Source organism: Xenopus laevis, chromosome 5S (assembly GCF_017654675.1).
Source record: "Xenopus laevis strain J_2021 chromosome 5S, Xenopus_laevis_v10.1, whole genome shotgun sequence".
Classification (NCBI taxonomy): Eukaryota; Metazoa; Chordata; class Amphibia; order Anura; family Pipidae; genus Xenopus; species Xenopus laevis.
The window spans coordinates 36,767,792-36,787,161 of record NC_054380.1 but is presented as its reverse complement, the minus strand read 5'-3'; the positions used below and the strand labels follow the sequence as shown (position 1 = coordinate 36,787,161).

At 38.9% G+C, this 19,370-nt stretch overlaps 1 protein-coding gene across 5 annotated transcripts in view; it reads right to left on the bottom strand.

Annotated features, from left to right (window-relative positions):
* utrn.S (utrophin S homeolog) overlaps window positions 1-19,370 on the bottom strand; it is a 446,216-nt gene that overhangs the window by 381,746 nt on the left and 45,100 nt on the right. For 4 of the 5 annotated variants that reach the window (XM_041564418.1, XM_018265201.2, XM_041564419.1 and 1 more), the window contains exon 1: window positions 12,849-12,964. The exons of the other annotated variant lie outside the window; for it this stretch is intronic. In XM_041564418.1, coding sequence (XP_041420352.1) covers window positions 12,849-12,945 — 97 coding nt within the window. In that variant the 5' untranslated portion in view covers window positions 12,946-12,964. Of the gene's footprint in view, window positions 1-12,848; window positions 12,965-19,370 lie in introns of those variants that run through there. 5 annotated transcript variants of the gene reach the window in all.

Sequence of the window (19,370 nt, the reverse complement as noted above, 5' to 3'; positions counted from 1 at the left end):
TTTAAATAGAATTTCAAGATTTACCATACTCTGGCCCTTTATGAGCTCAAATTCGACTATTTGCCACATTAAACCTGACAATTTTTTTTTAAGTCAATGGGAGAAGTTCAGGGATCAATTTGGTGATTTTTGCAGCCTAAAACTTTCAGGTTAGTTAAATTCATCCAATTTGAGAAAATTTGATTTTTTTTTTTAATAATAAATTTCAGTTGGTCATATTTCGAGTTTAAGGGAGTTTATGGGAGTTTTAAATAACATGAATTTGAATTTAGACCCTTTATAAATGTACCCCATACTGTAGCACCCTGCCTATATATTTCTAAAGCTTCCAAAAGAAATGGATGGTCTTGTTTATATGATGGTCCAAAACATTTACTTTACTGTACTGCATTTAAGTATAATGGTCATTCACTTGGCAATATATAGAAAATACTATAATGTTCCATGTTTTGCCAATAAATAAAGTGCTTGGTTCTCGACTGTATTTGCAGTTGTTCTGTTAAGCAATGGAAATTCATAGGCAATAACACAGTTTTAAGGGCGTTTCTGTAAGCCTTAAAAATGGGGTGTTAAAAAAGGAAATCAACAAAGCTCAGGAAGGAAATGTTTGAAAGAAAAGGAACAGAAAAACAAAAGGCCACTGTTCATAACAGCACTGCCAAAGAAGGTCTCCTAGCAGCAATGTTCCCAAAGCATACTGTATATGGAAGAGGAATTAATAAATGTGCAGGGGCAGATTAATGCTCAGGCTCCCCTAAGTTATAGCCTAGGGGCCAAGTGTGATCAGGGGCTCATCTAGATTTTTTCAATTATTTTAATTTCTTTTAATATTTATTTTAATTTGTGCTGCTGGGTCTGGTCTGAGGGAACTGCAAGGTGCATATATGCATGCGCCCAGATGCATGCAGATCCAATGATGTCACTGGCGCGTGCTAAACTTGGTATAGAGCTTGGGTGCAGGCATGCCTAGATCTGCACGCAACCAGACTGAGCTGTAGCCTAGAAGGGGTGCCTGTGTGAATGTAGCCTAGGGACCCCCTGTGTCATTAATCTACCACTGTAAATGTTTAGACATAAGGCAGTTTACTGTTTTGGCTGTGCAATTTAAAAACTGTGAGATCAAATCTTGTTTGTTATAGGAGCACGATCACCTTGGTACTTTCTAGATTACTTTTAGCAATCTGCTCTTACAACAGTAGAACCCATATTTCTATTTTGAAAGACTGACAGGAGGAGGCAGAGTTGCAGGAAATGCACTTAATACTGCACTATTTTATTTTTAATCAAAAAATATACTGGTGCTGTCTCTGCAGGGACGTACTGGGCCGGCGGGACATCTGGAAAAAACCCGGTGGGCATCACCAGCCCAAATCTGCACCACACAGTATGCGCACTGCCACGCATGCATGAGTGTACGCTGATGCTCGCTGTGCACGCTTGCGCACATGCATGTCGGGTGGGTTGTCGGACAGGAGCCGAAGAGGCAGCATCCCCAAGGGCCGGAGAGGGGCCCTGAGGCAGAAGCCCCGGTGGGCCCTAGGCCCCCGAGTCTGACCCTGTGTCTCTAGAATGCTTGCTGGCCATATGCATTTAACTGGCTAAACCTTACAAGTTGTGTGCTCATTAAGAACCAACAGTGTCTGAAGGACAAGCAGAGAGTAAGCAGACAGTAGCATATAGACATGGGTTGTTGAAAAGTCAAAATTAATAAATAAAATAAAATGCAAAAGGCAAATAGAATTGGGAATGTGTACATATGAGGAATAGAATGGAAAAAGTGAAAGAGGAAGAACATTTTTGGGGATACAGAAAGCAGCGCAAAGTGGGATAAGGGAAAAAGGCGAGAGGAGAGAAATATGGGGGAAAAGGGAAAGGATTAAAGGAAAACTATAGCCCTCAAACAATGTAGGTCTCTATAAAAATATATTGCATAAAACAGCTCATATGTAAAACCCTACTTCATGTAAATACACCATTTTCATAATAATATACTTTTTTAGTAGTACCTGCCATTGGGTAATCATATATAGAAAATTGCCATTTTCAAAAATAAGGGCCGCCCCCTGGGATCCTATGATTCACAGTGCACACAAACAAACCAAACAATCCACACATGTTAGATCACATGAGCCAATTAACAGACAAAGTTCGGTCTTTTGCTTCCTCACTTCTTCCTGTTACAGTTAGAGCTGCAGCATTTCTGGTCAGGTGATCTCTGAGGCAGCAAAGAGACCATTAGGAATTGGTGGTTCAAGGCAAGAGATGCAAAAGGGCAATATTTACTTAAATATATATTCCAGTTTGGTAAGATTCTTTAATATGCCACTTAATTTGATATAAACTATCTGTTGCTTAAGTATTAATTTTGTAAGTATAGTGTTCCTTTAAAGAAAAGAAAGGAAGGATATATAGAGTGATAAGAAAAAAAGGAACCTGCAAAAATTCTGGAAAAATTTGAAAATGACAAAAAGGAGAAGAAAAAAAGCATGCACCAATAGATATGGTGAATTCTATCATGATTTTTATGATGTTTTTATTTCTAAATTACACTGTTTATAATGCAAATAATTCACTCTACAATATAAAATTTCATTTCTGAACCAGCAAGAGTATTTTTTTTTGTTGTGAATTGGTGTGTAGGCAGCCATCTCAGGTCATTTTGCCTGGTCATGTGCTTCCAGAAAGGGCCATTACTTAGGATGGAACTGCTTTCTGGCAGGCTGCTGTTTCTCCTACTTACGGTAACTGAATGTGTCGCAGTGGGACCTGTATTTTACTAGTGAGTGCTGTTCTTAAATCTATCAGGCAACTGTTATCTTGTGTTAGGGAGCTGCTATCTGGTTACCTTCCTATTGTTCTGTTGTTAGGCTGCTGGGGGGAAAGGGAATATCACTCCAACTTGCAGTACAGCAGTAAAGAGTGACTGAAGCTTATAATAGCACAAGTCACATGACTGCGGGTTGCTGGGAAACTGACAATATGTCTAGCCCCATGTCAGATTTCAAAATTAAATATAAAAAAAAAAATTATAAAAATAATATAAAAAAATAATATAAAAATAATAGTTGGGGGCTTGTACCATTAATGCTCTACTCAACATAAGCAAAGTATTTATATTGACAGCTGGTGCTTTATTTTTCTTCTAAAATTCGGTTTTGGTTCACTATTTGGCAGGATCTTCCGAGCAAGTTCATCTGAACTAAAACTTAAGGTCCCCATAGACGCGACGATTCTTCTTGCCGAACGACCGATTTTAGGGAAGTCCGACCAATCCTTCGAAATTATCGTGCGGTTAGTGGTATTCGAACGATCGTACATCTTACGATTTTTCGGCCGACATCTGTCGGGAAATTGATCGGCCAGGTCAAAAAATCTTTGTCGGCCCCAGTGCAATCTCTCTATGTTTGCAGGGCCAAGCAGGCAGCTCCCCTTTGTTTTCCTGCCAAATTGGTCTTTTTAGTTGATGGTAAATTCGTATGATCGTACGATCGTTCTGAGAAGATATTGGTCTCACGATCAGGATCTGATCTTTTAAAAATCTCAACATCTATGGCCAGCTTTAAGGATTTGATGCACCATTCATAAACACCCTTTTAATGTTGGGCAGGCAGTAATCTGTATGTTTTTACAAACTGATCATATCACTACAGTTCTAACTTTCTATTAAAGAAACAAAATATAGTCAAATAATGTAATACCATTTCGAACACTAACAGCAATATATTATATCATATATTATATCATTTAGCAAGATCACTTGCAAGTGCAGAAGTTCTGCAAACATACTATAGTGGTCATGTCCTAGCTTAGCCAACATGTCTGAAATGCCCCTACAAGAGACCAAAAAAGTGCAGCAGTCATAAGTTCTAAATAAAGAGTTAGTACTCAAAATTCTGGCTACAAAGACCAAGCTGTTCCCATCTGCCATCAAGTTGCACATTCTTTCAGAAGCCAGCTGGAGAACTAAAGCAGTGGTGACACTGGATAAATACCTCACCTGTCAATAATAAATAAACTCAACATATAAATGTAGCTGTGCAAAGAAGGGGGAGTAATATAAAATGTTAATTTGTTGCTAACTGTGCCATAAATCCCATTACTGTTTGCAAGTGTAACTTTGTGTTCTATCAGAAGAAGAAATTGGACATTTCAAACAGGCAAGGGCAGAGTATTTTAACATGGGTCTCCTAAAAAAAATAGCCTGGGAGCGTTGTGACCCTGGAGAATTTATAATCCATCTTGTCGGGAAAGAAAACTTTGTTCAAGATCATAGAGCATTTTCAGTATTGGGACCCAAATTTGTGTCCATAAGGTAAACCTCACTGGGCTACGGGGAATAATTGTTCTAACCAGTCCTAAATGGCATGAAAATATATGAAAAGAATCATTAGTTCCAGCACCCCTGCATTAATTCTCTTTTTGAGGGTGGTGTTTTTGCATGTATGCTTCAATATCTATAGCTAAAAGCCGTTATGCTGCATGAAAAAAAAGCACTAATAAACTAGGTTATATTTATTTAATTACCACTTATATAATATAATGGATCTTGTGTATATATATTATCATATCATAACTTATTTATATAGCTACAGCACTTTGCTTCAAATATAACACACAGGGGCTTTACAGTAATTTATCAAACAAGAGTTACACACTGAAAATGGGATAAGTGCCAGGTATTCTCTCCACACCAGCATTTTTTTAAGAAAATAATAAAGAGTCCGACAAATGTTTTTAATAGCAAAACACAAACACACACACACATACTTTGTAAATAATATATATTTGCTTGTCCCACGTCTTCATCCAAGGGACTTCGTTCTAATAGATCATAAAAGGCAGGGGAATAAAGGTAGTCTGTATGGTTCTGAAATGTGTGAACTGACAGGCCTCTTTTAATACCACAGTAGTGTTTTCTCTTTTTACAGTGAGTGGTACACGGATTTTCTGGGAATCAGAGAAACATAATTCTGCCAAAGTTTTCAATAAAAGAGCAGTTGGAGCTATGAAGTAAATGGACACATTTTCAAGTGTATAACTGATTATGATTAGTGCAGGAATGCAGTGCCAATCAGTGTCAGACTGAGACACCAAGGGCCCATCCAGGTCCGGACTGGGATTCACAATAGGGTCTGGCATTCCAAGTACACAGAGGCCCAAGCAGCCCCCCACCAGCCCAATAAAGTGATTGTCTATGGCTACTTACAAGCAGCCCTCAGAACCCACAGATTGCCAGTCTGGGCCTGGGCCTATCAGAGAACAGGATATAAAGAGTTTCAAAACCTTTTCTTTTTACTAAGAAAAATCCTGGAATCCCCATGTTTGAGAAGTTCATTGTTCAAATTATTATTAAAAAATAAAATAAAAAGGGCTTACTGAAATTAGGGCCCGATGGGAAAATCCTGGTAGCCCTGCAGGCCAGTCCAATATTTGATAATTTCACTTTAAGGAAAAAGGTTTTGTACCTTAAAACAACGATTAATGTTATGTTTAGTGGGGCCTGCACACCCACCATCACATAGGCTAATGCTACACGTGGGATGATCTCGGCCTGCCGAAAAGCACAGGCCAAAAATCAGCAACAAAACTGCCATTAGCTTTCTTCTTTGCCTGCACCCAGAATGGCTGCATCGGCCCGGGTGCAGGCACATGCGGTGGATTTTGGGGTGAAAATGTAAACTCATGCTTCAGCACCAAAATCCATCTTGTGTTCCTGTATCTGGGCTGACACAACAGTTCCATGTGCAGGCAAAGAAGAAAGCCAAGAGGATGTTTATTTCCACATGCACATTCGATCCTTTGGCTCATAGACAGAGATTTCCGATTAGAGAAGCCAAGACTGGCCATCTACAATTGGAAAACACGAGTCATCCAATCAGATAAATTCCTCAGAGCCTTTCATTCCAATTTCATTGAAAATGAGTCAAAGTCTCTACGGGCCAAGAGATACCCAACTGAAACTTATGCATTCTACTGACAAAGTGAAAAGCAAAGAAATAAACAGAAAAGTAAACCCAAAAACGAACGAGTGTCCTGCTTCTATAATTAAACTTCTACTTGCTTAAAATATCCTGTAAACACACTGACCCTACATGTTGTAAACTGCCAAGTTGTTCCATTTCTAAATGTTGCAGGAGATGGCACGTTCAAGAGGAAATATACGCCTAGGTTTTGCAGGCAAATAAACAGGGCTTGTATGAGTCTTTTTTTAATGCAAAAATATAATTTCCACCCCCTGAAATTTAGGAAAGTAGTATCACACCCTTCCTTCCTACTACGGACTCTCTCACATCATAAGGACTTTACTAGTTTCACTAGTTAGTGTAAATATTTACAAACTGGACAAATAGATTAAGTCAGCAGAACACAACCAACACTTTTTATTGGGCTTATTGGGCTTATCTCAGGCAACTGCGGGCAGTTGCGCACGTGTGTCCTCGGTTGCGCACTGCTGCGGTGGGGGCCAAAGTTGCTTGGGGTGCCCTGCTGGCATGGCCTGGCATTTTCCCACTACTATGTAACCCATACCACCCAATCAATTTGTTATTCTAGGAACCATCTTCAAATGGTCCATCCTTCTAGGAGATGTCAGGGCCACCGACCTACCCGGCCTGTGGCATGAAGCATGTGCAGTAACTACCTCCAATAGCTGTGCTCATTTACATGATACAGATACAGATACCTAATCCCCCTAATCCAATAAATTTACCTCCCCAGATAAAAAGACTGCTCTGAAATCTGAAAAAAATAATCAAAAAGGAACATCAGTATTATATAGAGCATTATTATCATTAAAAGATGACACACCTAAATGGCAATTGAAAAAGTGGCAAGAAACTTTACAAACTGACATCTCACAAGAAGATTGGGAATTAGCCCTAAAATCCTTAAAGAAAGCATCCCATTGTGTTTCACATCATGAGAATTGGATCAAAATGGTTTGGAAATGGTATATGACGCCTGAAAAAATATCCAAATTTGACAGCAGAACAACACCTTTGTGCTGGAGGAACTGTGGCCAAACAGGCTCATTGGACCATATTTTCTGGCACTGCCCTAAAATTACACCAATATGGTTAGAAGTAGAAAATGTTTTACAAAAATGACCAGTTAACCTTATTCATATACCCCCAGGTATGGCTTTGTTACACTTGGGAATCAGGGACCTGCCCAAGAGAGAGAGGCCCATATTCCATCATATATTTGTATCCACAAGACTTCTAATTGTTGATAACTGGAAATCTCCATATGTTCCAAAAATTACTGAAATTCTGAAAAAAGTGAATTTCAACTTGACAGCTGAGAAGTTTTGGGCTGTTAAATGTGGAAATCTACAAACCTTTCTCGACAGGGCGAGTCTTTGGTTGTCAGTGTATCCTGCATCCAAATTATCTGAATTTTAGATCTCTCACTAGTTAAATTTACTTTGATTCTGCAATACTTAAACAACTGGTCATTATAGCTAATTATCCTATCCATATACTCAGTGACATGTCCCGTTAGACAATCCCTGTTCATTTGTTTATTATTTGATTACTTATGGTTATCGATATAAACTAGTAAGCGATAGAACTTCACATTAGTATCCCTTAATATAGTAGACATATCTACAAATAAAATAATACGTAAAGTTTATTAGTTAAAAGGACACAAATGCACTGCATATATCCTTAAGGGATGGATGCGACCCTTGGAAACTTAGCAGGGAGGCTCTGCTCCACTTAGGAAAACAACAAAAATAAAGTTGTAGTGTGATTGGTCCTATAGATTAAGAAAATATTTCATAAGAATGTTTTAATGTATAATTACAGCTATTAACCAATTCTTCAGACATTAAAGTTCAGACCTGGTCCGTTTATCTGTTTTTATCTTGTGATGTAAACATTTTACTGTTATTAATAAGATATGTCATATTTATGACTGTATGTTCTATTTTTAAAAAATTTCAATAAAAAATATTGAAACCTACATGATACAGATACAAAAGAGTAGAAGCCATAGCCATGTTAGCAACGCTCTATGCAGATGTGCACGTTTAAGGCTAAACCCTAATGCACCCCCACCAAATTTGTATTTTACAAACTACCCCTAGATCTAGCCTAGTTAAACTGTCAAATTGTCACCTGTTTTCAAAAATGAATCCCAGTGTGTCCAAGGCAAATGAAAACATTCATTCTACCAAATGTGTCAGGTGGAAGAGCCATACAAGAATGCAGGATATTCACTTCCACTTGGAGCAAGGGTGAAAATCTCACAGCTTATTGCATTTCCCCATGTAACACCATAAATGTCCTTAAGGGATCAAACTTTTTTTTGTAGTCCACTGAACAAGAACACATGTATAACAAAACTTACTCTACATTGACTTTACTAGCTATGCTGCACCGGATAACAGATTGCTGCATTCCAGATCCGCTTGGTGATTCCGTGCAGCAGTGACTCCCCTCCATGTTCCATTTCAAATTTGGACAATTTTTTACTCTGCTCTAATATATTCTGATAAGTCTTCAAGGTAACCAGTCTTTTGACATTTGAACATTACCTTACATTATAACCTTTGTAGTTTTCTAAAAACATGCATCTAGATATTAGGGTGCTGGCTTATTTATGGGGCAGGTTGTTTCATGATACACACAGGGGCAAATTCACTAATGGGCGAATCTTCGCTAGCGACCGCTTTACCATACTCCGGTCCACTTTGCCAGGTGCAAATTCGTTACCACTACTCTAATTCATTAATATGCTAAGTTGCATCTCAGCAGCCAAATGCCGGCGGATTTTCGATAGTGTTACTTCGGCTGGGCAAGCATTTCATAGCAAATTTTCCCTAGCGTTCATTTCTGCCTAGCGAAACTTCGCTAGCACTCTTGCACTTAGGTTCCTTTGAATAGGGCAGGTACCTAAAAGTCATATGGACGTCTTTAATAGTAATGTTGGTGCAAACGCTTGAAGTGGCTACATTTTTCAAACAGATGAGCCATAAAAAAGAGTGAGATGATACTCTAATTCCCTAGACATGAACCCACCCTAAAACAAATGTGGCAAATTATTCAAAAAAATTGCTCACACATAAATCTTTAATAGTTCGGATCAGGCCCTGACTGGCAATCTGTGGGTTCTGGCAATTGCCAGAGGGGCTACTATAAGGTCCCATAGAAAGTCAGTATTTAGTGGGCTGGTGGGGGCTGTTTGGGCCTCTGTGTACCTCAAACGCCAGGGCCTATTTTGATTCTCAGTGGTTTGAACTTTTAAAAGGAATCCTGAGTAAAAAAAAAAAGAAACGTCGCATGCGGTTTTTTTCAACTTTTATGAGTTTCCAGCATACAGAACATGAGGTTCACGGATATAAGATTGAGGAAGATGTAGCTTCATTTTATCAGTTTGTCTGGTCCGAGTTGACAAAGTAAACTCTGGTGAAAGAGGTAACGTTCAGTAAAATTCCCACCTTAGTGAATTTGCGGAGTAGTGACCGTTCACCAGAGCAAAAAGTCACCTGTAGATAGGGTGCAAACGAATGCTATCAACGGTCTCACTCGCTAGTGAATAGTCTTCTACACCTCTTAATGAATTGGCGATGTCCCTGTGGATAAGATTTCTGGAGAATTGTCACTAGCGACGGCCACTTCACCCTTGTGAATCTGCTCCCTTGTTTGTTGCACTAGCGTAATATCATGAGGGACGATATTACAGGGGCAAACCTGGAGTTTTTTTTGCTGCCCCCTGTAACTTACCGCCGTCTGAGGCACAGTTCTCATCTTGCCTCATGGCAGGAGCGCCCCAAATAACATGTCGCAGGAATGCTAAACTATGTTGCCTGCAGAGATATAACTTGTAAGCTGCCATCTACACTTGCAAGTTTCAAGATATATATACAGACTATAAGTGGTGAACACTGGCTAGGGCCATCTGTGAAACTTTTCGTAAATGAACTGGTGCTTAAATTCATCCATGTGACACTGGCCTAAGCAAAGTCAGTGAAGTGTACCTAAAATGGTTTACTTACTGTAACTAGCTAAACAGAGAAAGCTTTTATTATGCTTATTTTTAGCATTATATTTATGTAAGGAGTAGCAATACATTCCACAGGCCTGTGCATGTACTGAATAACAATAACAGAAGGAAAGGGGGCCTATAATCTAGATAACGCATATAATTGTAGGTGTGTAGATGACAAACCACTGACTATTGCAACCTGGCCACACGATTTATCATGACAGTTATCCACTCTATATATATTTGTAGGGTATATCCTATAGATATATATATGAAATAATCAGGTTTAAGATCAAAATAGCCAATTTACTACTACTTCTACAGTATGAGCTCTATTGCATAATTTAATGTAATTCTATGGTGACAGGTGTGCAGTTCCTCTATTCAGCCTATGGTACAACTGTTCATATGTAACAAAAGCATTGAGAGCAGATTCAGTTTCTCTTACTGAAAGGTAACAAGATAAGAATTGTGCTTCTGTCAGGCGCTTAGACTAGATTTATACTGGAGAGTAGAATGTAAAGAAGGAAATGAAAATACTGAAAGGAAATATATCCTAGCAATAGACAGGTTCTACACTGATTTAATTTCCCTATGAAAGATAAAGCGACAATTTGCCTCCATAAAGACTTGAAAGCTGCAAAAGCTAAACACTGTAGAGTAATTGTTGTGATCTGCTATGATAGATACTGGCATTTCTCTGAATGACTGATAATATATCAAAATTTGAATTACATTTTTACAGTCTATGAAGCCAGCGACCTTGTTTACAGAGCTGCCCATAGGAAACTTGAGAGTAGAGAAAATAAAACGAAAATAATTGGATGAAGCCTACATTTAAAAGTTAGTTGTTTTGTTTTTTTTTAAAAAAAAAAAAGTGATTAATTCTGGTATAATATTAGAAAACAAGATTTATAAAGTTGAATTGTCCCTTTAAGAATATAAATGGCATTGAATCAGCTAAAAGAACACTAGCTTAATATTAATGTTTACTCATTATTGCCAGGATCACTCATGTGGCAGCTTCAAGTGCCAATGAAATCTCAACAAATGATTATTAAAACAAAGTAGCACAGGGGTCACTCTCAGCCTCTGTGTAAGGGCACACCTGGAGATTTTTCCTCATGAGTAAACTTCGGACGACTACGGAAATCGAAGCGTCGCGAGTGCATTGCCGCAGGCGTTTTTTCATTGAAGCAGGCGGAAGACACGGGGAAGCAGTTCGGGGAGATTAGCCGCCCCAAAGAAGAAGCGATTAGTCGACGGGTGACTAAAATCTCCCCGAATCTCCAGGTGTGCCCATAGCCTAAGCATTTCATACTTGGGAGTCCCTTAGTTTTACATAGAAACAAATGATTGATTATCTGCAATGGGGCAGTATATGATTTTAAATCTGTAATAGGTCAGTGTGATATCCCCTGCCTTGATACAGTACATAATTAGCAGCTCATATCATCGTTTTGCAGAGGTCCCTCTGATGTAGATAGGCTTATTCACCAACAACTTGCAGTTGGTCTTTAATTTGTGTATGTGGTTTTTTTTTTTACATTATTTAGCTTATTGTATAGCACCTCTCCAGTTTAGAATTTCAGCAGCAATGAAGTCGCTAGAAAATAATTTACCCTAGTAACCATGCAGTGGCTTGAATAGGAGACTGGAATATGAATAGGAGATGACCGGAATAAGAAAATATGTAATACAAACAGCAATAAAACTTCCTCAAGGAGCAACTGCTTTATGTCTAGTCAGTGACCCCTTCACCCATCTGAAATTTTGAAAGAGACAAGAATTCAAAAAACTATTAAAGGGGAGGTTTACCTTTAAGTTAATTTTTAGTATGTTATAGAATGGCTAATTTTAAGCAGGGTTGGACTGGTGGAGCCCAGGGCTCACCGGGGTAGCTGTCTCAGGGCCCCCTGAGGCCCGACCCTGCCGCAAGTCCTGCTCCAGACCCCGGCCGCCTCCTGCCACTATCAGCATGCCCATCCTACCTGGATCGTGTGTATGCACGTACCTGGTTTTGAAGCGATTGGGGCTAGATACAAGATTGGGGCAGCAAGGGCAAGGAGCAGGCCCGGGACGTTGGGGCCCACCAGATTTTTTCCTGGCACCCTGCCAGCCCAGTCCGACCCTGATTCTAAGCAACTTTTCAATTGACCTTAATTTTTTTATAGTTTTTGAAATATTTTCCTTCCTCTGACTTTTTCCAGCTTTCAAATGGGGATCACTGAACCCATCTAAAAAACAAATGCTCTGCAAAGCTACAAACTTAGTTATTGCTACCTTGTATAACATCTTTCTAGTCAGACCCTCTCCTACTCATATTCCAGTCTTTTGTTCAAATCATTGCTTGGTTGCTAGGGTAATTTGGACCCTAGCAACCAGATTGCTGAAACTGCAGAGCTGCTGAATTAAAAAGCTAAATAACTCAAATAATAAAAAAAGAAAACCAACTGCAAATTGTCTCATAATATCACTCTCTACATCATACTACAAGTTAATTTAAAGGTAAACAATCCTTTTAACAACAATCGAGTCAAGTTGAAAAGCTAAAAATAGGACATCCTGTAAGATATAAAAAGTTATCTTAAAGGTGAACTAACACTTTAGTTATCTTTGCAATCACATGGAATGGTTCTTTCAATTCAGGGAAAGTGGTCTATAGAACAGCAGGCTACAGGTGCTAAATGAAAGTGCTCAAATTAATTCAGATTAATTTCGAATCAATTGCATGTATAGTGTTCCCAAGCAACAGGTGTAAAGATGCCTGTTTGGTGCAGCAGTCCTAAAAACCACTTCAGGCTGACAGCAGTGACATTACAGATTGCCCTCCCCAAGAATGCTAATATCTTTACCTGGTGTCACAGTGTGTGTCCTTAGGTTTGATGGTGCTGTAAAAGAAAATTGGGGATGTTTCCATGTAGGTTGTGCAGGCAGCCCCTTCACACTCATGTTAGCGTAACTGCAAGCAGCAGGGGAGGAAACGGATACTGATTTTAAACTAGAAGCAATTGCATTGTGGGCGTGTGTGGAACTTACTGGATTTCCTATATTACGCATAAAGTATGTGAAAACACAAAACAGACAAAATGCTCCCCGGAGGGTTAGAAAGCATAACAGAGGCAGACAAGCCAGTGTGGGAACCAGAACTTCATCTGGTGCTGCATGATAAATAAATAACAAACATTAGCAGCAAAGTCTGCCAAGAAAATTATTTGGCACTTTCCTAGCATTGCTACAACAGCATTCACTTTATTCAATTGTACTGCAGCATACCTGCAGCATTCTAGCTGGCTGAGCATCATGGGACTTGTGGTTAAACAACAGAATAGCTCTGTATTAGCACTAAACCACTGCGATTAACTCTTTTTGGGCTCTCTAGTACCTTCAAGACAATGTTTTATAAAACGAAAGCAAAATGTATTTCTAAGCAAGTTACAACTATTCAAGGATTTGTAAGTCATACGGAAGTCACAAAGGGTTAAAGGGAAAGCCTGGTCCCTTTATATTTGATGCTTCTATAGAATGAGCAATTGACAAGAGGAAGCAGCTGCTTGTTAAACAGATTCATATTTACTGTGATGGCAGTTAATGAATTTAAGAAATGAACTTTAAAAAGCATGGCTTAATTTAGGAGATAAAACTAAATGCAATTTGGATTCATGACAAAAGTGAAATAAGGAGATTTCAGGTTCTCAAAAAAAACAAAAAACAAACAAACATCATTTGTTATTTGTTTTCAAATTCACGTTTATTATAGTATACATTGCTGTATATTTGAAGTCTCCACCTGGTCACCTGGCCAGGAAAAATGATGTCATGTCAATGTTATTAACCCTTTAAGTGCCAGCAGAATTTCACATTTTGGTTACGCGAAATGCCAGCCGTTTTTGAAACATTTTGTGCTCTCTCACTTTAGGGGCATTTTCTGAGGGGAAACCTATAGTTTACCTAGGAAAACTATACATTGTTTTTTTCGGTAGAAACTGAGCTTTCTAAATCTGCCTGAGTTTTCATGTATTTCCACCTGTGCAAAAAAATTTATAGTGCTAAATACCAAAAAAAAATGAAAAATTACCATTTTTCATCGTATATCAATTTATACCAGAAAAATATTTCATTTTAGGGATGAAAATCCAACTGATTTGGAAAGCCTTATGTCTCTCGAACGTGCCAATACCAGATATGTATAGTTTTAAGGAGATTTAGGATTTCTGTACAGCAAAAACTCCCGGCAGTATATTACCGAATTTTGAAAGCACTAAGGCAGAAAACAGCATGCTTTAGATTCCAAGGCAAAAAATCCTGAAACCGTAGGTTTACCCCAGAAAACCATACATTTTTGAAAAGTACACATTCTGCCGATTACAAAATGGGTAACTATGTCTCTCTACTCCCAACTACCAAACATAAAAGCTTGTCTGAAAATAGCGGTTTTTCAAAAAAAAATTCAAAATTCTGAAAAATCATTTCAAAGGTTTTATTTTGCTGCTCCGCATATCCCAAACTATATTAGGTACCAAGAAAAAGCACCTGAAATATGATTGCCAGGGGTCCACTGAACAGTTTGATACCCATTATGCATAGGTTTACCAAAGTATCTGGCATTTAGAGACACCAATATGAAGTTAGCACATCCAAATTGATCAGGACTTTACTTCAGCTACTGAGAAATCAACACATTGACTGCATTTTTTGTGGGGTAAAAACACAGAAATATATGTTTACCCCCCAAACCCATATATTTTTGGAAAGTACACATTCTACTGAATCTAAAATGGGTACCCATGCCTTTCTGCTCCAAACTACTGAGTCGCAAGGCTTTCCCAAAATTGTCGGTTTTGGTGAAATATCTGAAAATTGCCTCAAACCTTCAACTTCCCAGCACCATATCGCCCATGTATCATTACGTACTAAGAAAAAGCACCCTAAATATGATTGCCAGGGTTCCTCTGAACATTTTGGTGGTCATTGTTCATAAGTTTACCAAAGTATCTGGCATTTAGAGGCCCCAAAATGAAGTTAGCGCATACAAACAGTCCCGTGGGTAACTTCAGCTAATGAAAGATCAACACATTGACTGCATTTTTGTGGGGTAAAAACACAGAAATATATGTTTACCCCCCAAAACCCATATATTTTTTGAAAGTACACATTCTACCGAATCTAAAATGGGTACCCATGCCTTTCTGCTCCAAACTACTGAGTCGCAAGGCTTTCCCAAAATTGTCGGTTTTGGTGAAATATCTGAAAATTGCCTCAAAGCTTCAACTTCCCAGCACAATATCACCCATGTATCGTTACGCACCAAAAAAAAGCACCCTAAATATGATTGCCAGGGTTCCTCCAAACAATTTGGTGGCCATTGTTCATAGGTTTACCAAAGTATCTGGCATTTAGAGGCCTCAAAATGAAGTTAGCGCATACAAATAGTCCTGTGGGTAACTTCATCTAATGAAAAATCAACACATTGACTGCATTTTTGTGGGGTAAAAACACAGAAATATATGTTTACCCCCCAAACCCATACATTTTTGGAAAGTACACATTCTACAGAATATAAAATGGGTACCCATGCCTTATTGCTCCAAACTACTGAGTCGCCAGGCTTTCCCAAAGTTGTCGGTTTTGGTGAAATATCTGAAAATTGCCTCAAAGCTTCAACTTCCCAGTACCATATCACCCATGTGTCATTACGTACTAAGAAAAAGCACCCTAAATATGATTGCCAGGGTTCCTCTGAACATTTTGGTGGCCATTGTTCATAAGTTTACCAAAGTATCTGGCATTTAGAGGCCCCAAAATGAAGTTAGTGCATACAAACAGTCCCGTGGGTAACTTCAGCTAATGAAAAATCAACACATTGACTGCATTTTTGTGGGGTAAAAACACAGAAATATATGTTTACCCCCCAAAACCCATATATTTTTGGAAAGTACACATTCTACAGAATCTAAAATGGGTACCCATGCCTTTCTGCTCCAAACTACTGAGTCGCAAGGCTTTCCCACAATTGTCGGTTTTGGTGAAATATCTGAAAATTGCCTCAAAGCTTCAACTTCTCAGCACCATATCACCCATGTATCGTTATGCACCAAGAAAAAGCACCCTAAATATGATTGCCAGGGTTCCTCCGAACAGTTTGGTGGCCATTGTTCATAGGTTTACCAAAGTATCTGGCATTTAGAGGCCCCAAAATGAAGTTAGCGCATACAAATAGTCCTGTGGGTAACTTCAGCTAATGAAAGATCAACACATTGACTGCATTTTTGTGGGGTAAAAACACAGAAATATATGTTTACCCCCCAAACCCATACATTTTTGGAAAGTACACATTCTACAGAATCTAAAATGGGTACCCATGCCTTATTGCTCCAAACTACCGAGTCGCAAGGCTTTCCCAAAGTTGCCGGTTTTGGTGAAATATCTGAAAATTGCCTCAAAGCTTCAACTTCCCAGCACCATATCACCCATGTGTCATTACGTACTAAGAAAAAGCACCCTAAATATGATTGCCAGGGTTCCTCTGAACATTTTGGTGGCCATTGTTCATAAGTTTACCAAAGTATCTGGCATTTAGAGGCCCCAAAATGAAGTTAGCGCATACAAACAGTCCCGTGGGTAACTTCAGCTAATGAAAAATCAACACATTGACTGCATTTTTGCGGGGTAAAAACACAGAAATATATGTTTACCCCCCAAACCCATATATTTTTGGAAAGTACACATTCTACGGAATCTAAAATGGGTACCCATGCCTTTCTGCTCCAAACTACTGAGTCGCAAGGCTTTGCCAAATTTGGCGGTTTTGGTGAAATATCTGGAAATTGCCTCAAAGCTTCAACTTTCCAGCATCGTATTGTCCATGTATCATTACCAGCATAAAGCATCCTAAATATAAACATAGGGGTCTACTAAACAGTTTGATGCCCAATATGCATAGATATACCAAACTATGTGGCGCACAGAGACCCCCAAATGACAATATGTATAGACATTTTCACGGCTGACGCGCTGGCTGCTGCAATATAACCACTCGGTGTGTGTATTATGCGACATTAGACCCCCCTAACAGTACAGAGACCCCAGAAAACCATATATTTTCAGAAAGTACACATTCTGACGAATCCAATATGGGTAAATAAGTGTTTCTACTGCAAACTGCCAAACTGCAAAGCAATGCTGAACATAACGGTTTTTATCAAATTTCTGAAAATTGTCACAAAGCTTGAATTTTACCCCATTATATGCCCCACATTTCGTAACTTATCAGCATAAAACATCCTAAATATGAACGCCAGGGGTCTACTAAACACTTTGATGCCCAATATGCATAGATAAACCAAACTATGTGGCGCACAGAGACCCCCAAATGACAATAGTGTATATACATTTTCACGGCTGACGCGCGCTGGCTGCTGCAATATGAGCACCTGGTGTGTGTAATATGCGACATTAGACCCCCTAACAGTACAGAGACCCCAGAAAACCATATATTTTCAGAAAGTACACATTCTGACGAATCCAATATGGGTAAATATGTGTTCCTACTGCAAACTGCCAAACTGCAAAGCAATGCTGAACGTAACGGTTTTTATCAAATTTCTGAAAATCGTCACAAAGCTTGAATTTTACCCCATTATATGCCCCACATTTCGTAACTTATCAGCATAAAACATCCTAAATATGAACGCCAGGGGTCTACTAAACACTTTGATGCCCAATATGCATAGATATACCAAACTATGTGGCGCACAGAGACCCCCAAATGACAATAGTGTATATACATTTTCACGGCTGACGCGCGCTGGCTGCTGCAATATGAGCACCTGGTGTGTGTAATATGCGACATTAGACCCCCCTAACAGTACAGAGACCCCAGAAAACCATATATTTTCAGAAAGTACACATTCTGACGAATCCAATATGGGTAAATATGTGTTCCTACTGCAAACTGCCAAACTGCAAAGCAATGCTGAACGTAACGGTTTTTATCAAATTTCTGAAAATCGTCACAAAGCTTGAATTTTACCCCATTATATGCCCCACATTTCGTAACTTATCAGCATAAAACATCCTAAATATGAACGCCAGGGGTCTACTGAACACTTTGATGCCCAGTATGCATAGATATACCAAACTATGTGGCGCACAGAGACCCCCAAATGACAATAGTGTATATACATTTTCACGGCTGACGCACTGGCAGCTGCAATATAAGCACCTGGTGTGTGTATTATGCAACATTAGACCCCCCTAACAGTACAGAGACCCCAGAAAACCATATATTTTCAGAAAGTACACATTCTGACGAATCCAATATGGGTAAATAAGTGTTTCTACTGCAAACTGCCAAACTGCAAAGCAATGCTGAACATAACGGTTTTTATCAAATTTCTGAAAATTGTCAGAAAGCTTGAATTTTACTCCATTATATGCCACACATTTCGTAACGTATCAGCATAAAACATCCTAAATATGAACGCCAGGGGTCTACTGAACACTTTGATGCCCAATATGCATAGATATACTAAACTATGTGGCGCACAGAGACCCCCAAATGACAATAGTGTATATACATTTTCACGGCTGACGCGCTGGCTGCTGCAATATAAGCACCTGGTGTGTGTATTATGCGACATTAGACCCCCCTAAAAGTACAGAGACCCCAGAAAACCATATATTTTCAGAAAGTACACATTCTGACGAATCCAATATGGTTAAATAAGTGTTTCTACTGCAAACTGCCAGACTGCAAATCAATGCTGAACGTAACCGTTTTTATCAAATTTCTGAAAATCGTCACAAAGCTTGAATTTTACCCCATTATATGCCCCACATTTCGTAACTTATCAGCATAAAACATCCTAAATATGAACGCCAGAGGTCTACTGAACACTTTGATGCCCAATATGCATAGATATACCAAACTATGTGGCGCACAGAGACCCCCAAATGACAATAGTGTATATACATTTTCACGGCTGACGCGCTGGCTGCTGCAATATAAGCACCTGGTGTGTGTATTATGCGACATTAGACCCCCCTAACAGTACAGAGACCCCAGAAAACCATATATTTTCAGAAAGTACACATTCTGACGAATCCAATATGGGTAAATGTGTGTTTCTACTGCAAACTGCCAAACTGCAAAGCAATGCTGAACATAACGGTTTTTATCAAATTTTTGAAAATCGTCAGAAAGATTGAATTTTACCCCATTATATGCCCCACATTTCGTAACGTTTCAGCATAAAACATCCTAAATATGAACGCCAGGGGTCTACTGAACACTTTGATGCCCAATATGCATAGATATACCAAACTATGCGGCGCACAGAGACCACCAAATGACAATAGTGTATATACATTTTCAC